This window comes from Salvelinus sp. IW2-2015, unplaced genomic scaffold (genome assembly GCF_002910315.2).
Source record: "Salvelinus sp. IW2-2015 unplaced genomic scaffold, ASM291031v2 Un_scaffold16446, whole genome shotgun sequence".
NCBI classification, from domain to species: Eukaryota; Metazoa; Chordata; class Actinopteri; order Salmoniformes; family Salmonidae; genus Salvelinus; species Salvelinus sp. IW2-2015.
The window spans coordinates 216378-243997 of NW_019957590.1; the positions used below are offsets into that span (position 1 = coordinate 216378).

At 45.2% G+C, this 27620-nt stretch overlaps 1 protein-coding gene and 1 long non-coding RNA gene across 3 annotated transcripts in view; one reads left to right on the forward strand and one right to left on the reverse strand.

Moving 5' to 3' along the window:
- Nucleotides 1-441: 441 nt before the first annotated feature.
- tp53bp1 (tumor protein p53 binding protein, 1) overlaps nt 442-27620 on the forward strand; it is a 30195-nt gene continuing 3016 nt past the window's right edge. The window contains 35 exon segments of the mRNA XM_070442671.1: nt 442-448; nt 659-703; nt 706-783; nt 1161-1220; nt 2037-2046; nt 2118-2151; nt 2154-2181; nt 2184-2291; nt 2520-2579; nt 2582-2645; nt 4269-4363; nt 4460-4647; nt 5609-7040; nt 7143-7235; nt 8050-8340; nt 8343-8399; nt 8793-8984; nt 9779-9845; nt 16400-16546; nt 16548-16749; nt 17325-17399; nt 17847-17913; nt 17916-17998; nt 18109-18132; nt 18135-18334; nt 19094-19295; nt 21656-21796; nt 21799-22053; nt 22815-22877; nt 23029-23155; nt 24064-24071; nt 24153-24216; nt 26102-26218; nt 26221-26289; nt 26978-27072. Of these exon segments, the coding sequence (XP_070298772.1) occupies nt 442-448; nt 659-703; nt 706-783; nt 1161-1220; nt 2037-2046; nt 2118-2151; nt 2154-2181; nt 2184-2291; nt 2520-2579; nt 2582-2645; nt 4269-4363; nt 4460-4647; nt 5609-7040; nt 7143-7235; nt 8050-8340; nt 8343-8399; nt 8793-8984; nt 9779-9845; nt 16400-16546; nt 16548-16749; nt 17325-17399; nt 17847-17913; nt 17916-17998; nt 18109-18132; nt 18135-18334; nt 19094-19295; nt 21656-21796; nt 21799-22053; nt 22815-22877; nt 23029-23155; nt 24064-24071; nt 24153-24216; nt 26102-26218; nt 26221-26289; nt 26978-27072 (4848 nt within the window).
- Nucleotides 24312-24828, reverse strand: LOC139027464 (uncharacterized). Of its 2 annotated transcripts, XR_011479554.1 has the most exons (4): nt 24775-24828; nt 24594-24660; nt 24432-24479; nt 24312-24332 (listed from the first exon to the last, which is right to left on the reverse strand). It is a non-coding gene; the product is annotated as an uncharacterized lncRNA (long non-coding RNA). The 2 variants fall into 2 exon arrangements; XR_011479553.1 differs by lacking the exons at nt 24594-24660; nt 24775-24828 and adding an exon at nt 24526-24592 and having other exon boundaries at nt 24432-24491.

Here is a 27620-nt window from a genome sequence, read left to right on the forward strand (position 1 = left end):
CCTAGAAGTTTGCTCCAATACAAGGAGGTAGGTACTAGGATAACATTGTCACCAGATGCAGTGAATTGAAGCGTTTGTAAGAGCATTGAGACAGCCAGCTGAGATGTTTGAGAAGTTGCTGCATTCCAAATGACCCTGGCCCTGTACTACCTAGACACTCCTGTAGATCTGAGAGGATTGGATAGGTGGACGCAATATGGTGACATTTCCACCTAGCCAATCAGAAGGAAGATGACTCTATAACGCTTATATCTTTCAATCACCTCCAATCTACAGAGGTAGCTAGGTTGTAGGGGGCAGGCTAGGGGTCGGTTTGGAATTCAGCAATAGTCTGCTTTACGTTGACATCTTGATCCCTGAAACCATCAGGTGTGTTACAGAAGACAATGGCCACGGGAGTCTGGGGCGGACTCCACTACAACACTGGCCCAGTCTGAAGGTATGAGCAGTTTTTTAACAGAGAAAGAAACAACCATCTGAGACATGTCTCTGAGATAATATACTGTAGCTGTGTACGTTTTGAAATGCTCCATCGATGCTCTTGTTGGAAACATTATTTTTAGGCTGTGCCACTTTTTCGTCATCACAGATCAGTATTGCATTTCATGAATCATGATTTTGAACTGTGCATGTTTTATGTTGTGTGTATTTTAGGAAGGAGTGTCCAAGTTTGATTTTCTGGAGCTTTCTGAGAGCCAGGGTCTGGTGAAGTGGTGGGGAACAGTCAGGAGGAGGAGGGCCCTACTGCTGCCCAGACAGACAGCCAGAGACACAACAAGCCAGGTAACAATACTAAATGATCTTTACTTCTCTTGAGTCCATGGTCGTGTTTAGTAGGTGGAAAACCATTTTAAACTGGAGAAACAGGGTGGTACTACCTGGGTCGTATTCATTAGGCAACAAACTGAACTTCTGAGGAAAACGGAAAGGACTACCTGAACTTGTCCAGTAAGAAATTAGCTTTTATTTCATTTTCTGTTGCAAAATGTTTTGATACAGTGTGTCTAATGAATATGACTCTGAACATGTTCATGAAGAATAAGAACACAGACATATTTTTATTTTCCGTTGCAAAATGTTTTGCTACAGTGAATTGGCCCAGTTGAAATCTTGACCAAGTGAAACTATTTTGTTGACTTGTCATTGTTTGTTGTCACCAGGTGAACAGAAGAACACAACAGGGGCTTGCCTTCAGGCAGTCAGGATAGCAAATCCAAGAGGTGAGAAATATCCATCGGTAGGATGCATACCTACAAGATCATATTTAGTCTAAAGCCTCCGTGTACCACAAGGGCTCGAGAGCCAAGCTTTAAAGGTCCAGTGCAGTCAAAAACATGATTTCCTGTGTTTATATATATTCTTCATTATCTGGTTTGAATATACTGAAATTGTGAAAATTATGATACTGCCCTTTTGCGTAAGAGTTGTTTGAAAAGGCCGCCTGAAATTTCTGCCTGTTTTGGTGGGATGGAGTTTTCACCTCCTGGTGACATCACCAGGCGGTTAATTAGTTAATGACCAATAAGAGTTCCAAACCTCTCTGCCATTAACAGCTAGTTTTCAGTTTTCCCTCCAGACAGTCCTGACTGGGAAATAGCTTTTTTTCTAATAAGCTATTTTTGTTTCTTTTGACCATTTTAATTGAAAACATTCACAGTAAGATACTTAATTGTTACCCAGAAATTATTTGATATTGAGATAAAAACGGCTGCATTGGGCCTTTTAATAAGAAGGGCTGAATTCTGAACATGAAAAGTGCACACCTTAATTGGAAGATCACGTGAATCCCACATTGATGTTAGTGGGACATTTTATAAAGCCAGGATTCGGCCCCAAAATTATCGATCCATACCTCACAAGATTTACACATGCTAGTTCTGTTGCTCAATCCCAAATCAACTCCTAGACGATATCTTATGCACCTGTGGAGCTCTGGGAAGATTTGATAGATGTAAGCAATATGGTAATGAGTCTAACTTGCCAAATAGGCTAGGTGGATTTTTCACCATATTGCTTTAAACATCAACTTCTCTCAGATCTCCAGAAGTAAATAAAAGGTCTAAGCGTTGATTTGGAATTGTGCATTAGTTTAATAAAGTGTCTGGTTCTTGCCCCAGGTCGGAGGTGAGCTCTAGCAGCTCGTCGAGCCCCTTGGTTGTGCCGGCCGGGAACTGAGTGTCCAGGCTTTCTCCACTCCCAGGGCCTGCAGGCCTCCGAGGACCAGGATCCCAAAGGGGACGACTCTGAGCTGCTGTCCTCTCAGGAGGACCTCTTCAACACTGACAAGACAGGTGGGCCATTCATCTATCCACCCATCCAAACTATCTGTCTGTGTTTAGACAGATACTGCCAGCTTACAGTACTTCTCCAGTTCGAGCAGCTCTTGTGGAAGAGTTAAAACAAGTGTAGTCTGTTGTTCACAAACTATTTGAAGGCGAGCAGTCACAACTGTAATCAACAGTTGACATGAACAATTGATCACAGAATTAACAGATGATAATGGAGTTCTCTCTCTCTAGGCACAGGGGTGGACAGCACAATGTCAGAGCCAGAGAACGAAGGCGTGCCCACCCTGACCCCGCCCACACCCTGCGTCTGCTGCACCTCTCTGGGCAGGGCACCCTGGTGCAGGGGAGCCTCTCTCAGTAAGACCTCTCTCACATCAACACTTACTGCACACTCCCACTGAGTTGCAGGGATGACAAACTAGTCACCTTTCGGTGAAATTCGCCGTTTTGAAGCCAAAATAGGTGCCCTCCGTGATCATGTAGATCCGTTGGAAAAAGTTTGGGGGGGGTTGGATCACTACGCGTCCCCTGAACCGAGAACGAAGAGGTGACGTTAGGCGAGAAGCCTGACCACGGAGACGGGGGTGAGAAGGTGATGAAGCGTACTTCATGAGCTGTAACCGAAAAACAACTGGCATTTGTTAAGTTTGAGGTGAGGGAGAAAGTGTGGTGGAACAAGTATTAGTATTGTTATGTATCTTGCTAGCTGGATCTCGAATTATCCGTTAGCTGGTGTTACCTTTCTTGACTCCCCTCCAGACCGTAGTCAGGACGGCTCAGAGGAGCCTTCACTTGCTAGCTCCAAGGCCAGTGCAATTTATGGATGCTCTGGGGTAATTCCCACATTTGGGGATCTTATCTTCTACTAATGACGAGTTAGCCTGGAATTCTACAGAAGTAGTTAGCTTTTATTAAAACTTGTACATTTGAGGTAGTCCGAATGACAAAATAAAATAGTGGGCAAACGGAGCAAAACAGTCCGGCTACATCCCCGTCACACACAATTGCATTCAAAACGGAAAGTTAACTTACTACGTTACTCATAATGCACGTCTGTGTTTTAAAGCTCTACCCCTACTTTTTGAGTTTATGGTATGAAAATTAGCTTGCTAATAAAGTCAGACGGCTAACGTTAGCTAGCTAACATTAGTAACCTAACCAATTCGCTATAGTATTAACTGATATTCGACTCCTTGCCGTTCCTCAAATTATAACTCGTTAGTTGCTTACTGGACCCTGGCAATCTGTGTGAAATGTTAACGAATGTTTCCCCTTTACAGTATGTGGTTAATTTTCAGAATGAAAATAGAGGTGAATATAGAGGTGAAAGGAACACTGCACACTTTCCCCCTCTCACTTTTGCTGGCACATTGTAGAACAGAAGTCCACAGGCAGAAAGTGTACAATGTAATAATGTGCAGTGTAGCCCAAAGATATAGTTTTTGTTGTGTTGAACTTGACAGTAACACGTGTGTGTGAGGGAGGATTATATATTTTTTTACTCAGTGAACATTATTTTTGCACACTTAGCCTTGTGCACTTGATCGATGTATATATTGGCCACTATAATAGAGTAAATATATAATGCCTGTTTGTTTCATTTTATTTCTACTTTAAGAAGTTTTTTTCCACCAAGTGCAATATTTATACTGATCATGTAGATCATATTCTTTGTTGTTTTTAATTAGTTAACCTGCATTTCCCCCTGGCAGGGATTTTTTTGCATGTTTCAGTGCAACAAAAAAAAAGTGTCACCTTTTTGGGCCCTCACGAGTTTGCATCCCTGGAGTAGTTGCCCTGTTGTTTGGGTTGGCCTGGGTTGTGTTCAATAGGAAAAACTGTGATCCAATTGGTCAAGTTGAGGTAGTACTTTACCATTTCAAAACGTTTTGTCCYTACCGAACACAACCAGCGATTCTGTTTTGTCCTCATCAGAGGAAGAATGATTGTTGCATTCATCTTTGCCTTCTCTTCCTATAGGAACTCTGTTGACTTTGTAGCACYCACCCAGGAAAATTTGAGCCAAACACCTTTTATTGTCCCCAATTCACCGACAGGACAAGAAAATGAACTGGGTAACTAAACTTTCTTATATCCAGTTGACATGTCAGTTGTTTTAGTGTCTATTCTGAAAAATAGAACTCAGTGATAGACTTCTGGTAACCCCGCAGGTGCCGACGAACCAATGGACACGTCTATGCCTCCGGAGGACCAATCGGATGGCAAGGAGGAGGAGCCAATGGACATGGACCCAGCTCCTAAGTCACACCCCTCGGCATCCACCCCAGTATCCCAGAACTCCCCAGGTTTTGTGTTGGAGAGGACCCTCTCTCTGCCTACCCAGCCTGAGTTCTCTCATGTATGTATCTTTAATCCATTGACCAGATAGTGGGGGRAAAATAGATTCAATTAGCACTGAACTCAATGGCCGTGTCCRGYTACCCGTTTTTGCGTACTAAATAGTAGGCTGTTTGGGAATGTGAAAAATATCATGTTTTATAATGAGTAATTTCTAAAGTGTAATTTGCTTTAAATGCCTGGATGTCATACGCATGGCTTTTCATATAGTAGGAACTCAGACCAATGTGTGTTTGACAACAGCTGATAATCATGTAAGGGTTTGGGCTGTACCAAAATGAAAGAATGGTGGGGAACAACCAAATTGTGCATTAGATGACGTCTTCTCAGTATGGATGAGCCTAGTATTATTKTTTGACAGTTTAGTCATTTAGCAGATGCTCTTGTCCAGAGTGACATACAGTTAGTGGATTCATCTTAAGATAGCTAGGTGGAACAACCACATGTTTCCTCAATAAAGTCTGACACACAGTATGTTATGTGTTGCTTACGGCGTATGTTTTTACAAAACAGTTTGTTCTAAATAGTATGATTAGTATATACTTTTAGAAAGTATTAGGCAAGAATGAGGTSTTTACGTTTTTCAGTACACAACTTTCACCTTTGAATGTAACTATATCCATATMTTTTTTTATAAAAATTCTAGTCGTTTAGCAGACACACTTGTMCAGAGTGACTTACAGTATTGAGTGCATACATTTTCCTACTTTTTTTCCTACTAGTCCCCTCGTGGCAATTGAACCCACAACCCTGGCGTTGCAAGTGCCATGCTCTACCAACTGAGCCACATGGTACCACATAAATGGAGACCAGGGACCTACCCTTATCTCTCTTTATTCTTCCCTTATTATGGATTATGTTGGTTTATTATGAGGATCAAGAATCTCATTATTCAATCAGGTTGAGTCCTATAGGTTCATAAAACACCATCAATTTAGTTTCTTCTTTGTCCCTTTCCAAAGGATGTATTTGTCCCAACCCAGAGTCAAGAGGCTGGAAGCAGTAGCATAGCTCCACAAGAGACGCACAGCAGGAAAGTGACATCATCATCATCCCAACCCACAGCACTGGATTCAAGCTCACCCAAGATGGCCGCTGCACCCGCCCAGTCCAAAGCACCCACAACAACTGACCGAGAACAATCTGTGACTGATTCTTTCCAACTGGAGCTGTCTGTGAATACTCAGAGCTGTAGTCTGGCCCAGCAGGCTTCCATGCAGGCTGGGGGGAAGGATGTCGAGGAGGACAGTCAGGCTACACAGATAGAAGAAGGTCTGGACGGACCCCTACAGATAGACACCAGTGACTCTGTGATTTCACGTAACAGCCAGAAGAGGGAAAGTAACGGGGTYCCCTCCGACCCAAAAACACCTGCTATTTTKCCAAAAGTTCCTCAGGTGCCTGACTTGCTGAAGACTAGCGGGGAAAGTACCAGGAGAGAGGAATGTAACACTTCACAGAAGTCTGACACGCACAAACAGACAACCTTGAATGTACGCAACGTGAATATAGGTGACGATGGTATCAATGTGACCAAAACAGATAGTTCTCAGAAGCAGGATGCCAAGGCCTCTTCCCCCTCTCCCTCCTCCCAACAGAAGCTTGAAACCATAGACTTATTCACCCCTAGCAGCTGTGTGCAGGAGACGCCTTCTTCCTCGAATAGCGCTCCCTGTAGTTTGGCCTCCCTGTCTCAGTCTCAATCCCAGTCTGTTTTCTCACAGATGTCTCACGTGGGCTCAGTGAAGGCTCTCTCGCCGAGTCCAGGTGTTTGTGTAGACTCCAGAAGAGATGGAGGAGGAAGGAGAGAAGCAGGAGGGGGAGTGGGAAGCCCGACGAGCTCACAGAAAAACCGGGACCCGTCTAAATCCATACAGTCTTTATCGCAGGAGCGTGGAGGCACTGCTACCAACAGCCCAAAGGAGAAAAACAAAGCAGATGAAGAAGAGGAAGAAGGGATGGAGGAGGGGGGAGAGAAGCAGCAGGACAGCACGTTGGGGCCCGAGGGCTCAGGCCTCTATCTGTCTCTCTCTCAGAGCCAGGTRCTTTCTCCAGAGCCCATGGAGGAAGAAGAGGAGGAAAAAAGAGGGAAGTTCTCTGTCTCGCACTCCAGGAGCGAGGGAGGAGGAGGAGAGGAGGAGAGCTGCAGCAGCATCATTGTTCTGGAGGAGAGCGAGAGGAGCTCCCAGCTACTGGAGAAGGAAGTGAAGTCGCCGTCGAACATGGGCACGTCTCAGCCAGTGGCAAGCCGGCGGGGGTCAGTGTCGTCCTATGGCACAGGGTCACAGCTGAAGGACACCCAGCTGGTACCAATCGGACTTGCCCAGGTTGAAAAGGAAGGGTCTAGGGAAGCAGAGGGGCTCCGAGACAAGAGCCTCAGTGACAGCTCTGGAGGTGAGAGGCCTAGATGCCTGTGGAGATATCGGGTGACTCAATAGCATTTCCTTGATTCCTTGTGTCCTCTCTTCTTTCTTTCCTTCTCAAAACACATTGTAGGAAAAGATCAGAGGGGAGGAACCTCAGACCTTCTTCCCTCACTTCCAATGCGTTTTGAGGAGCGAGGACACAAGGAAACGAGGAAAGACTATTAAGAATCCATGAAGTAGATAGAAGTTTGTTTTTGTCCAACTATATGTGTTGATATAGACCGAGGTTGGGTTTGGGGGGTCACCAGGGGTATGTTTGAGATGGGGGGGTTGGGGGGAGCCACAGGGGTATGTTTGGGATGGGGGGTTAGGGGCACGAGGGGTATTGTTGGGATGAGTGGAACACCAGGGTATGTTTGAGAATGGTGGGGAACACCAGGGTATGTTTGGAGTGGTGGGGAACACCAGGGGTATGTTAGGATGGGGTGGAGCACCAGGGGTATGTTTGGAGTGGTGGGGAACACCAGGGGTATGTTTGGAGTGGTGGGAACACCAGGGGTATGTTTGGATGGGTGGGTCACCAGGTATGTTTGGGATGGGGTGGCTACCAGGGTATGTTTGGGTGGTGGGGAGCACCAGGGTATTTTTGGGATGGGTGGGTCACCAGGGTATGTTTGGGATGGGGTGGTGGGGAACACAGGGTATGTTTGATGGGGTGGTGGGGAACACCAGGGGTATTTTGGATGGGGTGGGTCACCAGGGGTATGTTTGGGATGGGGTGGTGGGGACACCGGGGTATGTTGGGATGGTGGTGGGAACACCAGGTATGTTTTGGGATGGGGTGGGTCACCAGGGGTATAGTTTGGGATGGGGTGGTTTGGAATACCAGGGTATGTTTGGGATGGGGTGGTCACCAGGGGTATGTTGGGATGGGGGGGGGGTGTTCAAAACGTGTATTTTTGCTTTTGATTTAACAGCTTTTGAAGTGATTCAATAAATAAGTAACCTCCCATGTGCTTGCTGCTGACCACTGATAGCTGAAAGACTTGATAGGTTTTCATCTAGTTGCTTCATGTGTCTAGTTCCCTTCAGATCAGTGGCCATGAAGGGAAGCGGTGATGAAAGACTAGCCAACTCTATTGAATTCAAAGTGTTTTGTCCCTGCAGTAAATCCATTGGGTTACCAGGACTATATAAGCCTGTCGTCATTTCAGTCTGTTCAGAGATCGTAATGGTTTTTGTTTGTATTAATATTTGTCCTCTGCAGAGAATTCCATTCCACTTCACTCTCCCCAAAGAAGGCGAGCTGATTGGCCCTCCTGTGAGTGCCATCCCCCTCTGATCAGCCAATTGAAGCAGACACCGAGACACAGCACTCCATTGGTGGGTTCCTCCCCTCAAGAAATACTATCAACTGGCTATCTCCATAGCCAGCTTTACCATGTGAACTGAAGCACAAGTATTCTAACCACCAACCTATATAGTCTCACACATCACTTCACACTCACTCTCTATCCCACACACACACACTCGCCATCACACTCACTCGCCCTCATACATCAACACAAACTCACCCTCTCTCTCCGATTCACCACTCAGGCACACACACACACGTACTCTCTCTCTTTGTTGCACCCACCTCCTTTACACAAACACAGTTGTTCTCCCAGTCACCTCACCTCATCATTCCAATATCTTGTTTACTAGTAGAATCCCCCAGAGGCTCTAATCTGAGCCAGATTACATCGTGGTGGTCGTCGGCTCTTTTTGTTTTCCTCAGACATGACTTCCTTCTCTGAGAAGTCCGCGGCGGTGGGTGACGTTTCCACGGAGACGGCGATGGCGACCAGCGAAATCACGGCGGGGGAGAGTGGCGAGGACACGGCCGAAGGGGCTGATGGGAAACTTAGTTTGCGGATGAAGCTGGTGACCCCTGTGGAGGAGGGCAGCTCAGAACGCTTCAGCCTGCAGAGTAAGAGCTGTTATAGGCCGATTATTAATGTGTTATTACCACGTTATTCAAAGAACAGAAATAGGACAGCACTCTGGGAAATAAACTTAAATGGACATTTTTATTACCGCACGAACGTTTGGGGTATGAGCCCTTCAGCGTGCAAGGCAATGGCAATCAATGTCACAACAAGACCACACAGGTGGGCGTAATTCTAAATGCCAGTCAGTACTGGCCCAGTGGAGAACCCAGCAGAGGGAGTTGTGGGGGAAACATGACAATCAAATAAAGATCCACAATACAAAGACATTATGATGTCATTACCTAAGTGTTTGGCCTGTTTAGAACATACAAAAGACAARAAAAATAACATTCCTCATTCAGGCCTGCTGKGTTACCACGTTATTACCACTGGAATAGGAATTATAKCTGTTGTAATGGTTTATATTCCAATGCCTGCTTATAAACATGATACGACCACGTATGTGACCTTTTTGTTTGCCTATGGATGTTCAAGACATCTGTATGTTATTTTCTTATGAATCTGTGTGTTGATACCATGGAGGGACATGTGACTATCTTTCAGATGGTTCAGTGGTCCATAGAAAATGCAAACAGCATCAAACAACATCCAACAACTGTGTACATAGAATKAACAGGGTTTCATATGACTACTGAAGCGTCACATTTCTATACATCAATGGATACATCTGCTGACTCTCACACCTTTACTGCAAGAAGAGACGTCTCMGTTTGTTGATTTCTTTTGTTCAACCCCCCAAAAGACCAAATTAAACACTTTCTTTTCCTCCCAGAGCCACCGCAATCAGACGAGGAAGGCTCTGTCTCCAAGGTTACCACCGTTGTCAAGGCTGTAACCAGGTAACCYGCTTTGGTTTCTATGCAAGGCAGCCCGATTTCAGACTTTTYCCCCTGCCTGGGATTTGAGCTGTGTCCCAAATGGATTCCTACATCTCATTATCACGATTCAGCTTCATTTAATATTATTTTGTTTACATTTTAGTCATTTAGCAGACACTCTTATCCAGAGCGGCTTACAGTAGTGTGTGCATACATTTTCATACTTTTTTCATACTAGGATGCCTTTTTGTTCACAACTCTGTACCCCAAATAAGAGCACTGTTGAGAATATCATAGAATAATAATGTATATATACAAAGATGCTGAATACAGTATGTTACAACTGTCAGTGAATGATCATGGCTGACATTTGCATATATTTAAATGTATTTACATATACATGTATTACCTGACTTCGTCCGGTCAATTGGTCTCCATGGTTTTGTATCAAATCAAAGTTTATTTGTCACGTGCGCCGATGCTTACTTACAGGCTCTAACCAATAGTGAAAAAAAGGTGTTAGTGAACAATAGGTAAGTAAAGAAATAAAAACAACAGTAAAAAGACAGGCTATATACAGTAGCGAGGCTATAAAAGTAGCGAGGCTACATACAGGCACCGGTTAGTCAGGCTGATGAGGTAGTATGTACATGTAGATATGGTTAACGTGACTATGCATATATGATGATCAGAGAGTAGTAGGAGTAGCAGTAGTAGTAAAAGAGGGTTGGGCGGTGGCGGGAACAATGCAGATGCCGGTTTAGCCAATTTGCGGGAGCACTGGTTGGTCGGCCCAATTGAGGTAGTATGTACATGAATATATAGTAAAGTGACTGCATATATGATACACAGAGTAGTAGCAGTGTAAAAGAGGGTTTGGGGGCACACAATGCAAATAGTCCGGGTAGCCATTTTGATTACCTGTTCATGAGTCTTACTGGCTTGGGGGTGAAAACTGTTGAGAAGCTTTTTGTCCTAGACTTGGCACTTCGGTACGCTTGCCATGCGGTAGTAGAGAGAACAGTCTATGACTGTGGTGGCTGGAGTCTTTGACAATTTTTAGGGCTTCCTCTGACACCGCCTGGTGTAGAGGTCCTGGATGGCAGGCAGCTTAGCCCAGTGATGTACTGGGTCGTACGCACACACCTCTGTAGTGCTTGCGGTCGAAGGCCGAGCAATTGCCGTACCAGGCAGTGATGCAACCAGTGAGGATGCTCTCGATGTTGCAGCTGTAAAACCTTTTGAGGATCTCAGGACCATGCCAAATCTTTTTAGTTTCCTGAGGGGGAATAGGCTTTGTTGTGCCCTCTTCACGACCGCCTTGGTGTGTTTGGACCATTCTAGTTTGTTGTTGATGTGGACACGAGGACCTTGAAGCTCTCAACCTGCTCCACTACAGCCCTGTCGATGAGAATGGGTGCTCTCGGTCCTCCTTTTCCTGTAGTCTACAATCATCTCCTTAGTCTTGGTTACGTTGAGGGATAGGTTGTTATTCTGGCACCACCCGGCCAGGTCTCTGACCTCTCCCTATATGCTGTCTCGTCATTGTCGGTGATCAGGCCTACCACGGTTGTTATCTGCAAACTTAATGATGGTGTTGGAGTGTGCCTGGCCATGCAGTCGTGGGTGAACAGGGAGTACAGGAGGGGACTGAGCACGCACCCCTGTGGAGCTCCAGTGTTGAGGATCAGCGGCAGAGTTGTTGCTCCTACCCTCACCACCTGGGGGCGGCCCGTCAGGAAGTCCAGGATCCAGTTGCAGAGGGAGGGTTTAGTCCCAGGATCCTTAGCTTAGTGATGAGCTTTGAGGGTACTATGGTGTTGAACGCTGAGCTGTAGTCAATGAATAGCATTTCTACATAAGTGTTCCTTTTGTCGGTGGGAAAGGGCAGTGTGGAGTGCAATAGAGATTGCATCTCTGTGGATCTTTTGGGCGGTATGCAAATTGGAGTGGGTCTGGGTTTCTGGGATAATGGTTTGATGTGAGTCTGAACAACCTTTCAAGCACTTCATGGCTACGGACGTGAGTGCTACGGGTCTGTAGTCATTTAGGCAGGTTGCCCTTTTTGATCTTGGGCAGGGACTATGGTGGTTGCTTGAAACATGTGTGGTATTAACAGACTCAATCAGGGACATGTTGAAAATGTAGTGAAGACACCTGCCAGTTGGTCAGCACATGCCCGGAGCACACGTCCTGGTAATCCGTCTGGCCCCGCAGTCTTGTGTATGTTGACCTGTTTAAAGGTCTTACTCACGTCGGCTACGGAGAGCGTGATCACACTGTCGCCTGGAACGCTGATGCTCTCATGCATGCTCAGTGCTTGCCTCGAGGCGAGCATAGAAGTGATTTAGCTCGCTGCGTAGGTGTGTACTGTGCAGCTGCAGCTGTGCTTCCTTATGAGCTGATATAGCGTATGCAGCCTCTGCCATATGCGAGCGTGTGTGTCAGCGTGATAGTATGATTCTATCTTAGCCCTGTATTGACGTTTGTGCTTGTTGATAGAGTAGGTTCGTTCGCCGCAGGGCATAGCGGGATTTCTTGTAAGTCTCTCGGGTTAGAGCCCACACCTTGAAAGTGGCAGCTCTACCCTTTGAGCTCAGTGCGATGTTCGTTGTAATCATGGCTGGTTGGGTATGGTACGTATGTACTGAATGGGGACGACGTCCTCGATGCCTTATTGAAAGCCAGTGACTGATTGGTTCTCACTCAATGCCATCGGAAGAATCCCGGAACATGTTCCAGTTTGTGATAGCAAAACAGTCCTGTAGTTTAGCATTTGCTTCATCTGACCACTTTTAATAGACTGAGTCACTGGTGCTTCCTGCTTTCATTTTTGCTTGTAAGCAGGAATCAGAGGATAGAGTTGTGGTCCGATTTACCAAATGGAGGCGAGGGAGAGCTTGGTACAGCGTCTCTGTGTGTGGAGTACAGGTGATCTAGAATTGTTTACCCTCTGGTTGCACATTTAACATGTTGATAGAAATTTGGTAGAACTGATTTAAGTTTCCCTGCATTAAAGTCTCCGGTCACTAGGAGCGCCACCTCTGGGTGAGTGGTGAGTGCTCATCCTTTTACCATGCACAGTTGAGTTGACACTCGGGTTACGAAAGTAGTTTTGAATTGGCTGGGGGGTTGCTGGTGTCAGTATCCTAGATCGACTCCTGCCGTTTTGCCTTCTAGTAAGGGACTGCTCAGGGTGTCTCCGCGTGTGTGTCTCAGGAGGTTTGGTTCTAGTATAAAGACACATTTCCGTTCTCCCAAGGAAATGGAGAATACTGCATTGCAAGGCAATTTCATGACATACTATTGGCTTGTTGTATGACCAGTGTCCCGTCCCCCTGCCCAGCCCTCTGTGTTCAGCAGGGTGAGGGAGGACAAGACAGGTGATGGAGGACCAGGCCGAGGCCCATCCCAGTGACCCTGGAACCCCTGTCAGGTAAACAACGTGTATGCTCTGACATGGGTTGTGTTCATCAGGTCACAGTGTGGCACAAACATTCAAAAATGTTGCGCATGCAAACCTAAAACAAGCGTTTTTAGTGGAAATTTGGATTGTAGGCTACCTCCCAGTTTCGGGCTGATCTCTTCGGTTGCATGCCTGCTGAACACTTACCTCATGTCATTTCTGATAATGATGATGTGATAAGGATAGTTATTTTCAGCACGCCTTCGAAAACGAACGTTTGTCTCTGAACATTTGGTGCCAACCTGAAGTAAGTTTCAGTTGATTCCCAGTATATTAGCTCCCCTGCTGGCCGAAATGAGAGCCTAGTAGTAACACAAGCCTAATGTCTATAGTGGCCTCCGAGTACCCGTTCTGTTTTAAAGTACTGTAAAACTTCAATTAAACGTAGTCTCAAATAGCAGCTTGTCCATTTTAAAAGCCGGGCAGTGGCACACATTTCAGCAAATATACGCCTGTTTAATAAACTTTTCAAATAAACGCTGGGTCTAAATTAATTGTTTACGAGGTTACGATGACTTATTTACAAGGTTTCATGTTTGATTTGTTACATTGAATAATTCAGTAATGACTAGAAAAAGTTATGTCAGTCCTGTTTTTATCAGCAGTAAGAAATTGCTAGCCGTTGGCTGCTAACAGCTGAGAACTGCTAGCTAACTGGCAAACACAAAAAAAGTCGACTTCTGGGTACAGAACCCTAGAAATCGGCCAATCGCACACTAGTGGCGAAAGTAAGAACTGCCAAAATTGCACAGTCAAATAGGAGAATAATTATTGTCAAGGAAAAGTTTTTTCTCAAAATAGAGACAGAAATGTGACAGTGTTAAATGATAATAATTATGCAGAAAATGAAGAACATTTATTAAAATGGTAGAAGTGAATTAACTATGCAAGTGAGCAAAAGCTGTGTGCATTAAGGAAATAGTTGTTTAGCTCAAATAGACGCCTGTCTCTAATAAGCGCCTGTTGTGTTGAGTGATTTTAAGCAAATAAACACCCATGCTATTAATTAAAGTTTCACGGTATGTCCGTTTTGGATCAACAAGGGACGTTAATATGCTGCTCCAATCTTGTGTCCATTTGACCTTGACAGCCCTCTACCTGTCCTGGTATCTCTTTACAATTCAGGAAGTAGGTTGAGTGTGTGCGCGCGTGTGAGAGAGACCTACTTCTCTGCTATTTTGGGTACCATTCATGCCCCCTCAGAGAGATGGAGGCTCTGCCTGGTTTTGTCCTGTCGAGGTGTTATAACAAGGTCTTTTTCAAGGTGTCCACACAACACACCACAGCCCTAGTGGGACCTGCTTCTCTGTCCTACCATTACAGGACTACAGAGGCAARATTGAAACCTTTATTAACATTTGGCAAAGGATGATATCAGCCCTTATATAAGTTTATATACAGTGCTTTCAGAAAGTATTCAAACCCCTTGACTTTTTCCACATTTTGTTGTGTTACAGCTTGAATTTAAAATAGATTCAATTGATATTTTTTTGTCACCAGCCTACACACAATACCCCATAATGTCAAAGGGGAATTCTGACTTTTTACATTTTAACAAATTCATTAAAAATTAAAAGCTGAAATGTCTTGAGTCAATAAGTATTCAACACCTTTGTTATGGAAAGCCTAAATATGTTCAGGAGTAAAAATGTGCTGAACAAGTCACATAATAAGTTGCATGGACTCACTCTGGGTGCAATAATAGTGGTGAACATGATTTTTAATGACTACCTCATCTCTGTACCCCACTCATACAATTGTCTGTAAGGTGCCTCAGTTGAGCATTGCATTTCAGACAGATTCAACCACCAGGYAGGTTTTCCAATGCCTCGCCAAGGTCACCTATTGGTAGATGGGTATAAAAAAATTAAAAAAATACACTTTGGATGGTGTATCAATACATCCAGTCACTARAAAGATATAGCTGTACTTCCTAACTCAGTTTCCGGAGAGGAAGGAAACTGCTCAGGGATTTCACCATGGGGAGGACAATGGTGACTTTAAAACAGTTCGTTTCATGGCTGTGATAGAAAACTGAGGATGGATCAACAACATTGTAGCTACTCCACAATACTAACCTAAATGGCAGAGTGAAAAAAAGGAASCCTGTACAGAATACAAATATTCCAAAACATGCATCCTCTTTGCAACAAGGTACTAAAGTAATACTGCAAAAAATGTGGCAAAGCAATTACATTTTTGTCCTGAATACAAAGTGCATATGTTTGGGGCAAATCCAATACAAACACATTACTGAATACCACTCTATTTCAAGCATATTTCAAGCATAGTGCTGGCTGTTATGGGTATGCTTAAGGACTGGGGAGTTTTTCAGGATAAAAAATAAACGGAATGAAGCTAAGCACAGGAAAATCCTAGAGGAAAATCTGGTTCAGTCTGCTTTCCACCAGACACTGGAGATGATTCACCTTTTAGCAGGACAATAACCTAAAATACAAGGCCAAATCTACATCAGAGTTGCTTACCAAGAAGACTTGTGAATGTTCCTGAGTGGCCGAGTTACAGTTTTGACTTAAATCTACGGCAAGACCTGAAAATGGTTGTTAGCAATGATCAACAACCAATTTGACGGAGCTTGAAGAATTTTGAAAATATAATGGGCAAATGTTGCACAATCCAGGTGTGGAAAGCTCTTAGAACTTACCCAGAAAGACTCACAGATGTAATCACTTCCAACGGTGCTTCTACAAAGTATTGACTCAGGGGTGTGAGTACTTAAGTAAATGAGAGAGTCTGTATTTCATTTTCAAAAGTTTCAAAAAATATGTTTTCGCTTTGTCATTATGGAATATTGTGTGTAGATGGGTGAGAACAATTTATTTAATCCATTTTTATTTCAGGCTGTAACACAACATGTGGAATAATTTAAGGGATATGAATACTTTCTATAGGCACGGTATATTTATATGTGCAGACATGTATTTCTATTAGTCCTGAAAGTGCTTTATAGTGTAGGGACTCACCCCATCCATGTGTAGCGCCCTCTGGGTGATGCACGGCAGCCATTTGGGCTCTTGAACGCTCACCACACAATGAAAGTGGTTGATTGTGCCATTGACATATGAAATATCTCTCTCACCTTTCACAGAGGGGAACTGTTCAGCTCACCCTCACAGCAGAAAAGCTCCCAAAGACCCTCCATCCCCTCTCCCTCCCTGGAATGCATCAGCCTCCCCAACAGCCAATCCGAGCCTCTCTCCAGCCCCCGCCAGGAAGTGAAGCGTACGTTGCCATTGGCTCAGAGAGAAAGAGCCTCCTGCTGAACCATCCACCCCAGGCCGTCCAGCAGTGAAAACACCACAAAAAGGCACCGCAGCTGGAGATAGAGGGCCGTGTGGGCCCCCGGAGCCATCCACCCCCACCAGAGCCGCTGCCATCAGACAGAGGGCCGTGTCCCAGCAGACAAGCTTTGACAACACCGTCTCTCCCAGTTCACCAGTAAGGTAAGAGCCACTGGTTAGCTACAAGGATATGGTTGATCATATTGCAAGGGAGTAGAAAGAGATGAGATTCCTGTACGTTATTCTTCTAGCCTGACCGCCATTTCCCCTCGTCGTTCTTTCTTTCTTTTCATCCACCTTGCCTGTCTCATGTCCTGCTGTTTTGTTGCTTCTCTCCTACTCCCTTCATCCACCTTGCCTGTCTCATGTCCTGCGTGTTTGTTGCTTCTCTCACTCCCTTCATCCACCTTGCCTGTCTCATGTCCTGCTGTTTGTTGTTTCTCTCCTACTCCCTTCATCCACCTTGCCTGTCTCATGTTTGTTGTTTCTCTCCTACCCCTTCATCCACCTTGCCTGTCTCATGTCCTGCTGTTTTGTTGTTTCTCTCCTACTCCCTTCATCCACCTTGCCTGTCTCATGTCCTGCTGTTTTGTTGTTTCTCTTCTACTCCCTTCATCCACCTTGCCTGTCTCATGTCCTGCTGTTTTGTCATCCCCCTCCCTCTTTCTTACACTCTCTTCATCCACCTTGCTTGTCTCATGTGTCCTTTTGCTTCCTCCTCTCTGACTCTAGCTTTGTCAGAGAGTGGCGTTTCAGCAGACCAGTTTTGAAGCGGCTGGCCCCAGGTCTCCAGCAGCCAGCATTAGGGTCCTTAGTTACCTCACACCTCCTGTCCTTCTTACAATGTCAAAATGGAACAATAATAACATGTCCGAATAACAGAAACAAACCATTGCCTCTTGCTAGCCCCTACCCCTTAACGGTTAGCAGATCAAGATTGGCGTCCTGTTTGAAATTAAATTAATAAATTGACAATTGCTTATTTTATTTTATGATTTTATCTCTGACAGAATATAAAACGAAGTGACCTTGTAGCAGATCAAGGGCTGAATGTATCAAACGTCTCAGGGGTGCTGATCTAGGATCTGGTCCAACCTGCCCATGTAATCTTATTCATTATGATCTCTGAGGCACAACTGATCCTAGATCAGCACTTCTGCTCTGAGATACTTCATACATACAGCCCATGATAGGTGTAAGCGAAGAACGCGTTCTGAGGGTCAAGGGTTAACTCCACCCCCTTCTGTGTGACAGGGCGAGCCAGAGACCCCACCCTCGAGGGCAGCTGCTGGTCCCGCCCATCAGAGACACGTGCGGACCATTCAGAAGTGAGGACGACGGTCACACGCATCATCACAGACGTGTACTACGAGGACGGGAGAGAGGTGCGCGTAAGGTCACTGATGGTGACCAAGCCATTTAGCTCGTAGACCTTTCAACTCTTCTTTTTGTCATTGATTACGCCTCACTGTTGCTGTGTGTGTGTGTGTGCGTGCTTCTTCTTTCTCTTCCTCAGGAGTCGGAGGAGCCGGTGGTGGAACCAGCCGTGTGTTGGACAGCGACATCTCTCTGTGTCGCACCGGCAGCTCCATGACCTCCGGTGACCTGGGTGATGTCAGCTCTCTGTCCTCCAAAGCTTCCAGCCTGCAGCACAGCTCCGGGGGCACCAGCATAGTCACAGGCCCTGCCCAGAGGGGCCCCGACTTTATCATGCCGCCCAGCCGAGGGCCCAAGTCTGCCAGGTACTGTAATGGACATGGGTTTGAATTGGATTATATATATTTTTAAATGATGCATGCAGTTAATTTCCTGATCTGAATTGACCTTTTCCGTCTAGTGACTGCCTTCTGCCTTCTTGTAATGAGTGGCCCTCAGTCTAGTCTTCTGTAACATGATCTATATCCATGCTCTTAACACTATTTCTTGTGCTTATTTCTTAGTCTTAATTCATCTCTGTTGTCTTTGCACGCACATTTTCACACCTGTCAACAACACAAACATCAGAGAAACAAAATAATTCCTATACTAAACAAGGGTTCAGTATCTAAGTACCCTCTTAACCATAGAAATGGAATTACTAGAAGTGACATTCTATGTCTATGCTTTTGACCACTCTTACGTGTTGACAGGTTTGCATGCATATGTCAGTCTTTGACTTTGTCCACTGTCTAACTACCCCTCCGCCACAACCCCCCAACCCAACACCCAGATAAGTTATTCTAAGATCCCCCTATCAACACCTATGGTAAGGCCCTATCCACAACTGCTCCCCTAGATGGACCAACCCATATGGTCACAATAGGGGTGTCCATCAGCTGCCCCATTTCTGCTGTACGGACCATCCTTCTCTTGGTAGAACTTGGCCTGGGCATAGATCTAGGATCAGCTAACCCTCCCCCAACCCTAACCTCAACCATCATSAGGAAAAACATAAAACTGACCTTAGTTCAGCTTTTATGGGATGATTCATCCTTCCCTATCCCTCTCRTCTCTGTCTGCAGCCCCAGGAGGGGGAGTGGGCCGCAGCAGAGGGGCCACAGGGGTCAACCGGCAGGGTCAGAGTTCATGGGAGAGAGAGTTCAAGGACTCCATGGGTCGCGGGCCTTCACCCCATTGACGCCCCGCGGAAGAGCCAGGAGGGGCAGACCTCCGTCCCGCTCACCCCTGTCCAGGTGAGCCCTGTCTAGGGACGCCACTGGAGCTGTAGTGGGTCAGAGTTTCAGAAACACCTAGTGACATCATCAAAAGCAGACATTAGGTGCATGAACAAACACAACTACATCCACGCCAGCACGTACGTAGCCAATTGTGCCTTCCCAAAATAGTAATGCAACGCGATTCAACTGGTGTGCAACACATGGACGCATGGAGTTGGTTGCTTCCCGGCATCATTCATCATTCTAAAACGTGTAGGTGCGTGTACATTTTTCCAACCTTTTGGCTTCCATTTTGAAAACAAGTCAACCTGAGATGAGACACGGAGATAGTTTAGTGAAACCTTAGCATCGAGTACAGAAATGGAACATTTTGGGTTCCTAGCTTTAGAACAAGGATCCTCCATCCTGCTGTTTCTGAGAGCTGCAGTACGCAGGTATTTTGTTCCAGACCAGTGTCTCTCTAATCCCACACTGTCCCTGCTGACATTATCCTTTTCCTGTCTTCACTAATCATCTCAATGCAACGCAGCTGTCTCCTTTTCCTGTCTTCACTAATCATCTCAATACAACACAGCTTTCTCCTTTTCCTGTCTTCACTAATCATCTCAATACAACACAGCTGTCTCCTTTTCCTGTCTTCACTAATCATCTCAATGTAACACAGCTGTCTCCTTTTCCTGTCTTCACTAAATCATCTCAATACAACACAGCTGTCTCCTTTTCCTGTCTTCACTAATCATCTCAATGCAACACAGCTGTCTCCTTTTCCTGTCTTCACTAATCATCTCAATGCAACACAGCTGTATCCTTTTCCTGTCTTCACTAATCATCTCAATGCAACACAGCTGTATCCTTTTCCTGTCTTCACTAATCATCTCAATGCAACGCAGCTGTCTCCTTTTCCTGTCTTCACTAATCATCTCAATACAACACAGCTTTCTCCTTTTCCTGTCTCCGCTAATCATCTCAATGTAACACAGCTGTCTCCTTTTCCTGTCTTCACTAATCATCTCAATGTAACAAGCTGTCTCCTTTTCCTGTCTTCACTAATCATCTCAATGACAACACAGCTGTCTCCTTTTCCTGTCTTCACTAATCATCTCAATACAACACAGCTGTCTCCTTTTCCTGTCTTCCACTAATCATCTCAATGCAACACAGCTGTATCCTTTTCCTGTCTTCACTAATCATCTCAATGCAACACAGCTGTATCCTTTTCCTGTCTTCACTAATCATCTCAATGCAACACAGCTGTCTCCTTTTCCTGTCTTCACTAATCATCTCAATGCAACACAGCTGTATCCTTTTCTGTCTTCACTAATCATCTCAATACAACACAGCTGTCTCCTTTTCCTGTCTTCACTAATCATCTCAATGCAACACAGCTGTCTCCTTTTCCTGTCTTCACTAATCATCTCATGCAACACAGCTGTCTCCTTCTCCTGTCTTCACTAATCATCTCAATGCAACACAGCTGTCTCCTTTTCCTGTCTTCACTAATCATCTCAATGCAACACAGCTGTCTCCTTTTCCTCTTCGACTAATCATCTCAATGCACACAGCTGTCTCCTTTTCCTGTCTTCACTAATCATCTCAATACAACACAGCTGTCTCCTTTTCCTGTCTTCACTAATCATCTCAATGCAACACAGCTGTCTCCTTTTCCTGTCTTCACTAATCATCTCAATGCAACACAGCTGTATCCTTTTCCTGTCTTCACTAATCATCTCAATACAAACACAGCTGTCTCCTTTTCCTGTCTTCACTAATCATCTCAATGCAACACAGCTGTCTCCTTTTCTGTCTTCACTAATCATCTCAATGTAACACAGCTGTCTCCTTTTCCTGTCTTCACTAATCATCTCAATGTAACACAGCTGTCTCCTTTTCCTGTCTTCACTAATCATCTCAATGCAACACAGCTGTCTCCTTTTCCTGTCTTCACTAATCATCTCAATGTAACACAGCTGTCTCCTTTCCTGTCTTCACTAATCATCTCAATGTAACACAAGCTGTCTCCTTTTCCTGTCTTCACTAATCATCTCAATGTAACACAGCTGTCTCCTTTTCCTGTCTTCACTAATCATCTCAATGTAACACAGCTGTCTCCTTTTCCTGTCTTCACTATCATCTCAATACAACGCAGCTGTCTCCTTTTCCTGTCTTCACTAATCATCTCAATGTAACACAGCTGTCCCTGTCTAACATATATGTTTCTATTGACGATAAGGAGCCCAAACTTTTAAAGCACTACTGGAATAAAATGTCAGTACAGTATATAGAACATGACTGGTCTGTTCCACTGGAGGAGTAACGCTGATCTATTCTTTACATAACGTTTCTAAACATATCTGTCTGTAATGTTCAAAATGTTGATGGTGCTCTTTGTCCTATTGACTCTCTCAGGGGTGCGGCGTCCCGCGTGCCAATGCCCGCGGCCAACCCCTGTCCTCCGAAGATGAGCCCTACACCCGCCTGTGTCCCACCCCGCACATCCCAGACAGCCCAGCTGTCCCCAGCCACTCTCCACGTCTCTCCTCACCACCACTTCCCAAGATGAAGGCAGCCCAGCTGGGAGCAGCTTCGTGGGGCTTCGCGTGGTGGCCAAGTGGTCCAGCAACGGCTACTTCTACTCAGGCCGCATCACCAAGGACCTGGGCGAGGGCGTTACCGGGCTGCTCTTCGATGACAGCTATGAGTGCGAGGTCACGGGCAAGGACATCCTGCTGTGCGACCCCATCCCCCTGGACACTGAGGTCACGGCACTGCTGGAGGACGAGTACTTCAGCACAGGTTGATTCCGCGTTCAAAACAACTGGGAACTCTGAAAAATATGAGGTCAAATCATGACGTCGGTGATCTTCAGGTCGGAAAGTCGGAGCTCTAAAAGAGACCTTGAGTTGGAATGACCGTTCAAATCGATTTTTCCCAGTCAAGCTCGTTTCTTTCCCTCGTTCCCAGTAGTTTTGAAAGCAATAAAGTCGGAAGTCAGAGAGTTCCCAGTTGTTTTGAACGCGGCATGAGAAGGGGAAAGGAGAAGACAGATTGTTTACACTCCCAAAGTTTCCACTTGAACAATCCCTGACATGGATTTAAAAGCATATGACTGGTTTGGTGTAAGCATTAACTGGAGTAAGTTTCTCCCATGGTTAAACGCATGACAGGAGTGTGGAAACACGTGTGGAGAATCTGGACGCAGGACAGGAGAAGAGAGAATGGGGTTGTAATGGGTTTGGAGTGGAGGATAGAAAAAGAAGACAATTCGATTCTCAACACAGACCCATGGGCTGAGAAGAGGTCGGGCTGTCCCAGGTCACTGTAAACTCATTTCCCTTCATGTGGTTGGCCCTTTTCCCATTTGTCTTTAAATGGAAAAGAAGCTCCGGCACATTGTGATCCCTGACTCTCTACAAATGTAATGGATCTTCAGTGGAATGTTAACATCAGTGTACAGTAGTCTCTCTTCAATTGACTGTTGTTTTTCTCCATGTAGCTGATATGATGCAAATTTGACTGCTTTTTCAACCCTTCTCTGTCTTTGCCTTGTCTCCCCAGTCGAGTGAAGGACTACAAGAAGGAGGGCGAGGACTTGTTCTACAGTGTGGAGAAGCAGGGCCAGACTACAGCTGTAGAGAGGGAGGGCCAGACTTACAGCCACTACAGCTGTAGAGAGGGAGGGCCAGACTACAAGCCACTACAGCTGTAGAGAGGGAGGGCCAGACTACAGCCACTACAGCTGTAGAGAGGGAGGCCAGACTACAGCCACTACAGCTGTAGAGAGGCAGTGGTACAGCCGCAGCTCTGTCATCCTGCCATGGAACAAGGCAAACAGGCTGAGAGAACAGTACGGCCTGGGGCCCTACGAGCCCTCCACACCCCTGGCCAAGGCCTCTGATATCAGCCTGGGTAAGACGAACACAAAGCTTTGAGGATTGACTGAGTGAGAACCATATAGCCGTGCGCCTGGCGAGAACCACAAGTACCCTTTCCACACTGAGCCGAGCTGTACTGCACTGGCCTGGTTACGCTAACACAATAGTTGCTGAAACTCTTCTGGAAAGGACAATGTGAAACTAAATGATTGACCTAGCACAGTAGCATACCACCCTGCATCCCACTGCTGGCTTGCTTCTGAAGCTAAGCAGGGTTGGTCCTGGGTGGTCCCTGGATGGGAGACCAGATGCTACTGGAAGTGTGTTGGAGGGCCAGTAGGAGCACTCTTTTCTCTGGTCTAAAAAAATTATAAAAAATATCCCAATGCCCCAGGGCAGTGATTGGGACATTGCCCTGTGTAGGGTGCAGTCTTTTGGATGGGATGTTAAACGGGTGTCCTGACTCTCTGTGGTCACTAAAAGATCCCATGGCACTTATAATAGAGTAGGGGTGTTAACCCTGGTGTCCTGGCTAAATTCCCAATCTGACCCCCATACCATCATGACCACCTAATCATCCCCAGCTTCCAATTGTGCTCATTCATCTCCACTCCTCTCCCTGTAACTATTACCCAGGTCGTGCTGTAAATGAGAATGTGTTCTCAGTCAACTTACCCGGTTAAATAAAAACAGTACAATCTGGGTTGGGTTGGCATGATAATGTTAAAATGGTATAATGTGAGCACTGCCCAATAAGGAAATATATTACATTACTCCTCTTAAGTTTGAGTTGAGTCATCTCTACATTTCACATAGCTTGATAAAGACTCGCCAAGTGTCATTTCCGTGTCAAGTGTGATGACGTTGTGACATTGCTGTGCCGCCCCTACAGATTGAAGTAGAGATATAATGAGTACATTCTATGGCCGCTGTCTTCCACAGATAACCTGGTGAGGGGAAGAGGAGACGCAGGGGATCACAGGAGGGGCCAGCCCCTCACCCTGGCCCTCTGGAAGAGAAGCTGATTCAGCTCTGAGGACAGGGACAGGACCCCGGCTAAGCGAGGTCGCAGAGGGGAGGGGGAGCCAGAGCCGCGTACGGAGACCTAGTCACCCTAACCTTAACCCTGACCCTACACCTAACCTCTGTCCAAGCCTAAACCCTCAACTGTAACCTCAAACATTTAGTTCACTTAAATGTCAACCCAAAACCTTAAAATGCCCAACTCCAGTCTATTGTAACACTTAAGCACACAGCCCTAACCTCAACCCCAAACTCCAGTCTATGTAACACTAAACCACAGCCCTAACCCTCAACGCCCAACTCCAGTCTATGTAACACTAAGCCACAGCCCTAACCTCAACCCCAGTCTATGTAACACTAAACCACAGCCCTAACCTCAACTCCAGTCTATGTAACACTAAACCACAGCCCTAACCTCAACCCCAGTTCTATGTAACACTAAGCCACACCCTAACCCCAACTCCAGTCTATGTAACACTAAGCCACAGCCCTAACCTCAACCCCAGGCTTTTAACACTAACCACAGCCCTAACCTCAACCCAGTCTATGTAACACTAAGGCACAGCCTAACCTCAACCCCAGCGTTTTAACACTAAGCCACAGCCCTAACCTCAACCCCAGGCTTTTAACACTAAGCCACAGCCCTAACCTCAACCCCAACCTCAGAGCATAGATCACTGAGCAAACCATACAGACCTGACCACAGAACAGTGGACTGAGAGCCCTTGGTAATGGTTTGGATAGGTGCAGGCATTTTATACATTCTAGAAATATTTCTATATTGATTAACATAATTGGTCCAGTGGGGTGCAGAATTTTTAGACTGCTGCAATGTACATTTTAACTATTTATTAATACAATTGGTTTTGTCAGTATGGGAGTTTTTAATTCTGAATGTAATTATGAACTATAAGAGCAGGCACGCATTGAAAATGTCATGTTGTTTTTAACACAAACATTTTTTAATAAAGATTGGATATTTGAAATTATTTTCTGTAAAGAGTATTCTTAGTATTGCTAGCTCTCTATAGAGATTACAGTATATAACCAGTCATAAAGCCTTTGAGTTTGTATTTAGACCCACAGACATTTTTGACTCCCACAGTGCACTGCAACCACCACCCTCTCTTTATAATATAATAATATATGCCATTTAGCAGACGCTTTTATCCAAGGCCACTTAGTCATGCGTACATTTTATGTACGACGTGGCAGGTAGCCTGGTGGTTAGTGTTGGACTAGTAACCGAAAGGTTGCAAGATCGAATCCCTGAGCTGACAAGGTAAAAATATGTTGTTCTGCCCATGAACAAGGCAGTTCCTAGGCCGTCATTGAAAATTAGAATTTGTTATTAACTGACTTTCCTAGTTAAATAAAGGTAAAATAAAATATATTTTTTTAAACGGGTGGTCCTGGGAATTGAAACCACTATCTGGCGTTGCAAGTGCCATGCTTTACCAATGGAGCGACAGAGGACCTCAGGCTGAGTTGGTATGTGAATAACTACTAATAGACTTGGTGTTGGTCCACTGTGTAAAGGAAACAGGTAAAGGTGTGTTTCTATGTTATCCACTGGCTTTTTGCTTAGAGGGGTGTCTTCCATAAACCTTTCGCCCTTTGAACCACGCACGGATCCCAAAAACTTGTTTTGAGTGACGGCAGACAATGTTTCATGACATTGAGAGAAGTGTCAAGTCAAACCTGTTTTCCTTTAGTTGATTGAAGGGCTGAACCTCATGTTTACTGCACCGGTGGTGTTCGTGTTCTTCCTCCGTCTGTTATAAAGCTCTTTTTCGTCATAGACCTTTTCTCTCTTGAAATACACAATTCCAGCTGTTTCATTGATGGTTTCTAATTTCTGCTGTCTCTCTATTTCTCTCTCTTATTTCTCTCTCTCTGTATGTGTGTCTCTGATTGTGGCGTCTGTATGTGTCCATCCATTCATTTCTCTCCACAGGTCAGCGGGTTGGTGTGTGTAAACACTCAGGCAGTGGCACCGACCTGCCCTGGGACCATAGTGACCTGGCGGAGACTCACGGCCCGCTGCCTCAGAGTGCATCTCTCTTCCTCGGCTTTGCTTCATGCTGACCGCATCATCAGAGAGCGACCGCCAGACCAACCAGCCAATCAGCGATGGCGAGGAGGGTGAGAAGGCTATGGCCCAATCCCAAATCTACCCCTAAACCCTACGCCCTTGTGGAGATCGGAGAGGATTTGATTGTATAAGCAATAGGTGAAACTCCATCTGGCTTATCAGAGGACAGGGTGGAGCTACAGTACTATCAAATTGCAAACACCTCTCAAATCCAGTCAGATCTCCACGTGCATAAAGCATAGGTCTAGGGTCAATGGGACCCTGTGTATTCCCAGACAGTGGAAAACCCCTTAAAGGGATAGTTCATTCCAGTGTTCAAATTATACAATTGTCTTTTGGGGGTGCACAACATTGAAATCTTTGACCTTTTGGGGGAGCCCCACATTTATATTTTAATTATTATGGGGTCTCTAATTTGTTGTTCATTCCAATATTAAAGTTTGACAGATATTCATAAATCGGCGGAATCCTAACTTGAGACTTTGGTGTTAATAATTAATCATGTCAATGGGAAACTTGCAAGAAAAAATTTACTGAGTGGTGGATCTCAAGTAAGAATTCTGCCCAGGAATCTGGCTAGTTTTAGGCAAAGGTCTTCCACAGTGGTCTGTGCAGCCTCAATGAAATGTATTTAATTCATTTACGACACACCGACATCCTTTTTGTTTATCTAAATGACAGCTAAAGATCTCTATGATGTGTATGTTAACATGTTTTATGTTGTCCTTCCCTCCAATAAGTATGTGCAGACGGCCCCCTATCACAAACGCTACACTGAGACCCAGCTGGAGGCCGGAGCAGGCTTCATCCTCCACGACTTCAACGAGGAACAGGTGACATGGAACACCCATAGAGATAGAATTACTAGAAGGGACAATGCCTCTCATTTCACTGCAATTCTATTTCTATGAGCACACTTCTACAGCCATGTCAGTTCTCATGGATATGGAGAGCGACAGTGGGCAGCATTACTTTATGTAGGCGCACTACATCCTCTGCACCTACAGTTGAAGTTGGAAGTTTACATACACAGGTTGGAGTCATTAAAACTTGTTTTTCAACCACTCCACAAATTTCTTGTTAACAAACTATAGTTTTGGCAAGTCGGTTAGGACATCTACTTTGTGCATGACACAAGTAATTTTTCCAACAATTGTTTACAGACAGATTATTTCACTTATAATTCACTATATCACAATTCCAGTGGGTCAGAAGTTTACATACACTAAGTGCCTGTGCATTTAAACAGCTTGGAAAATTCCAGAAAATGATGTCATGGCTTTAGAAGCTTCTGATAGGCTAATTGACATAATTTTAGTCAATTGGAGGTGTACCTGTGGATGTATTTCAAGGCCTACTTCAAACTCAGTGCCTCTTTGCC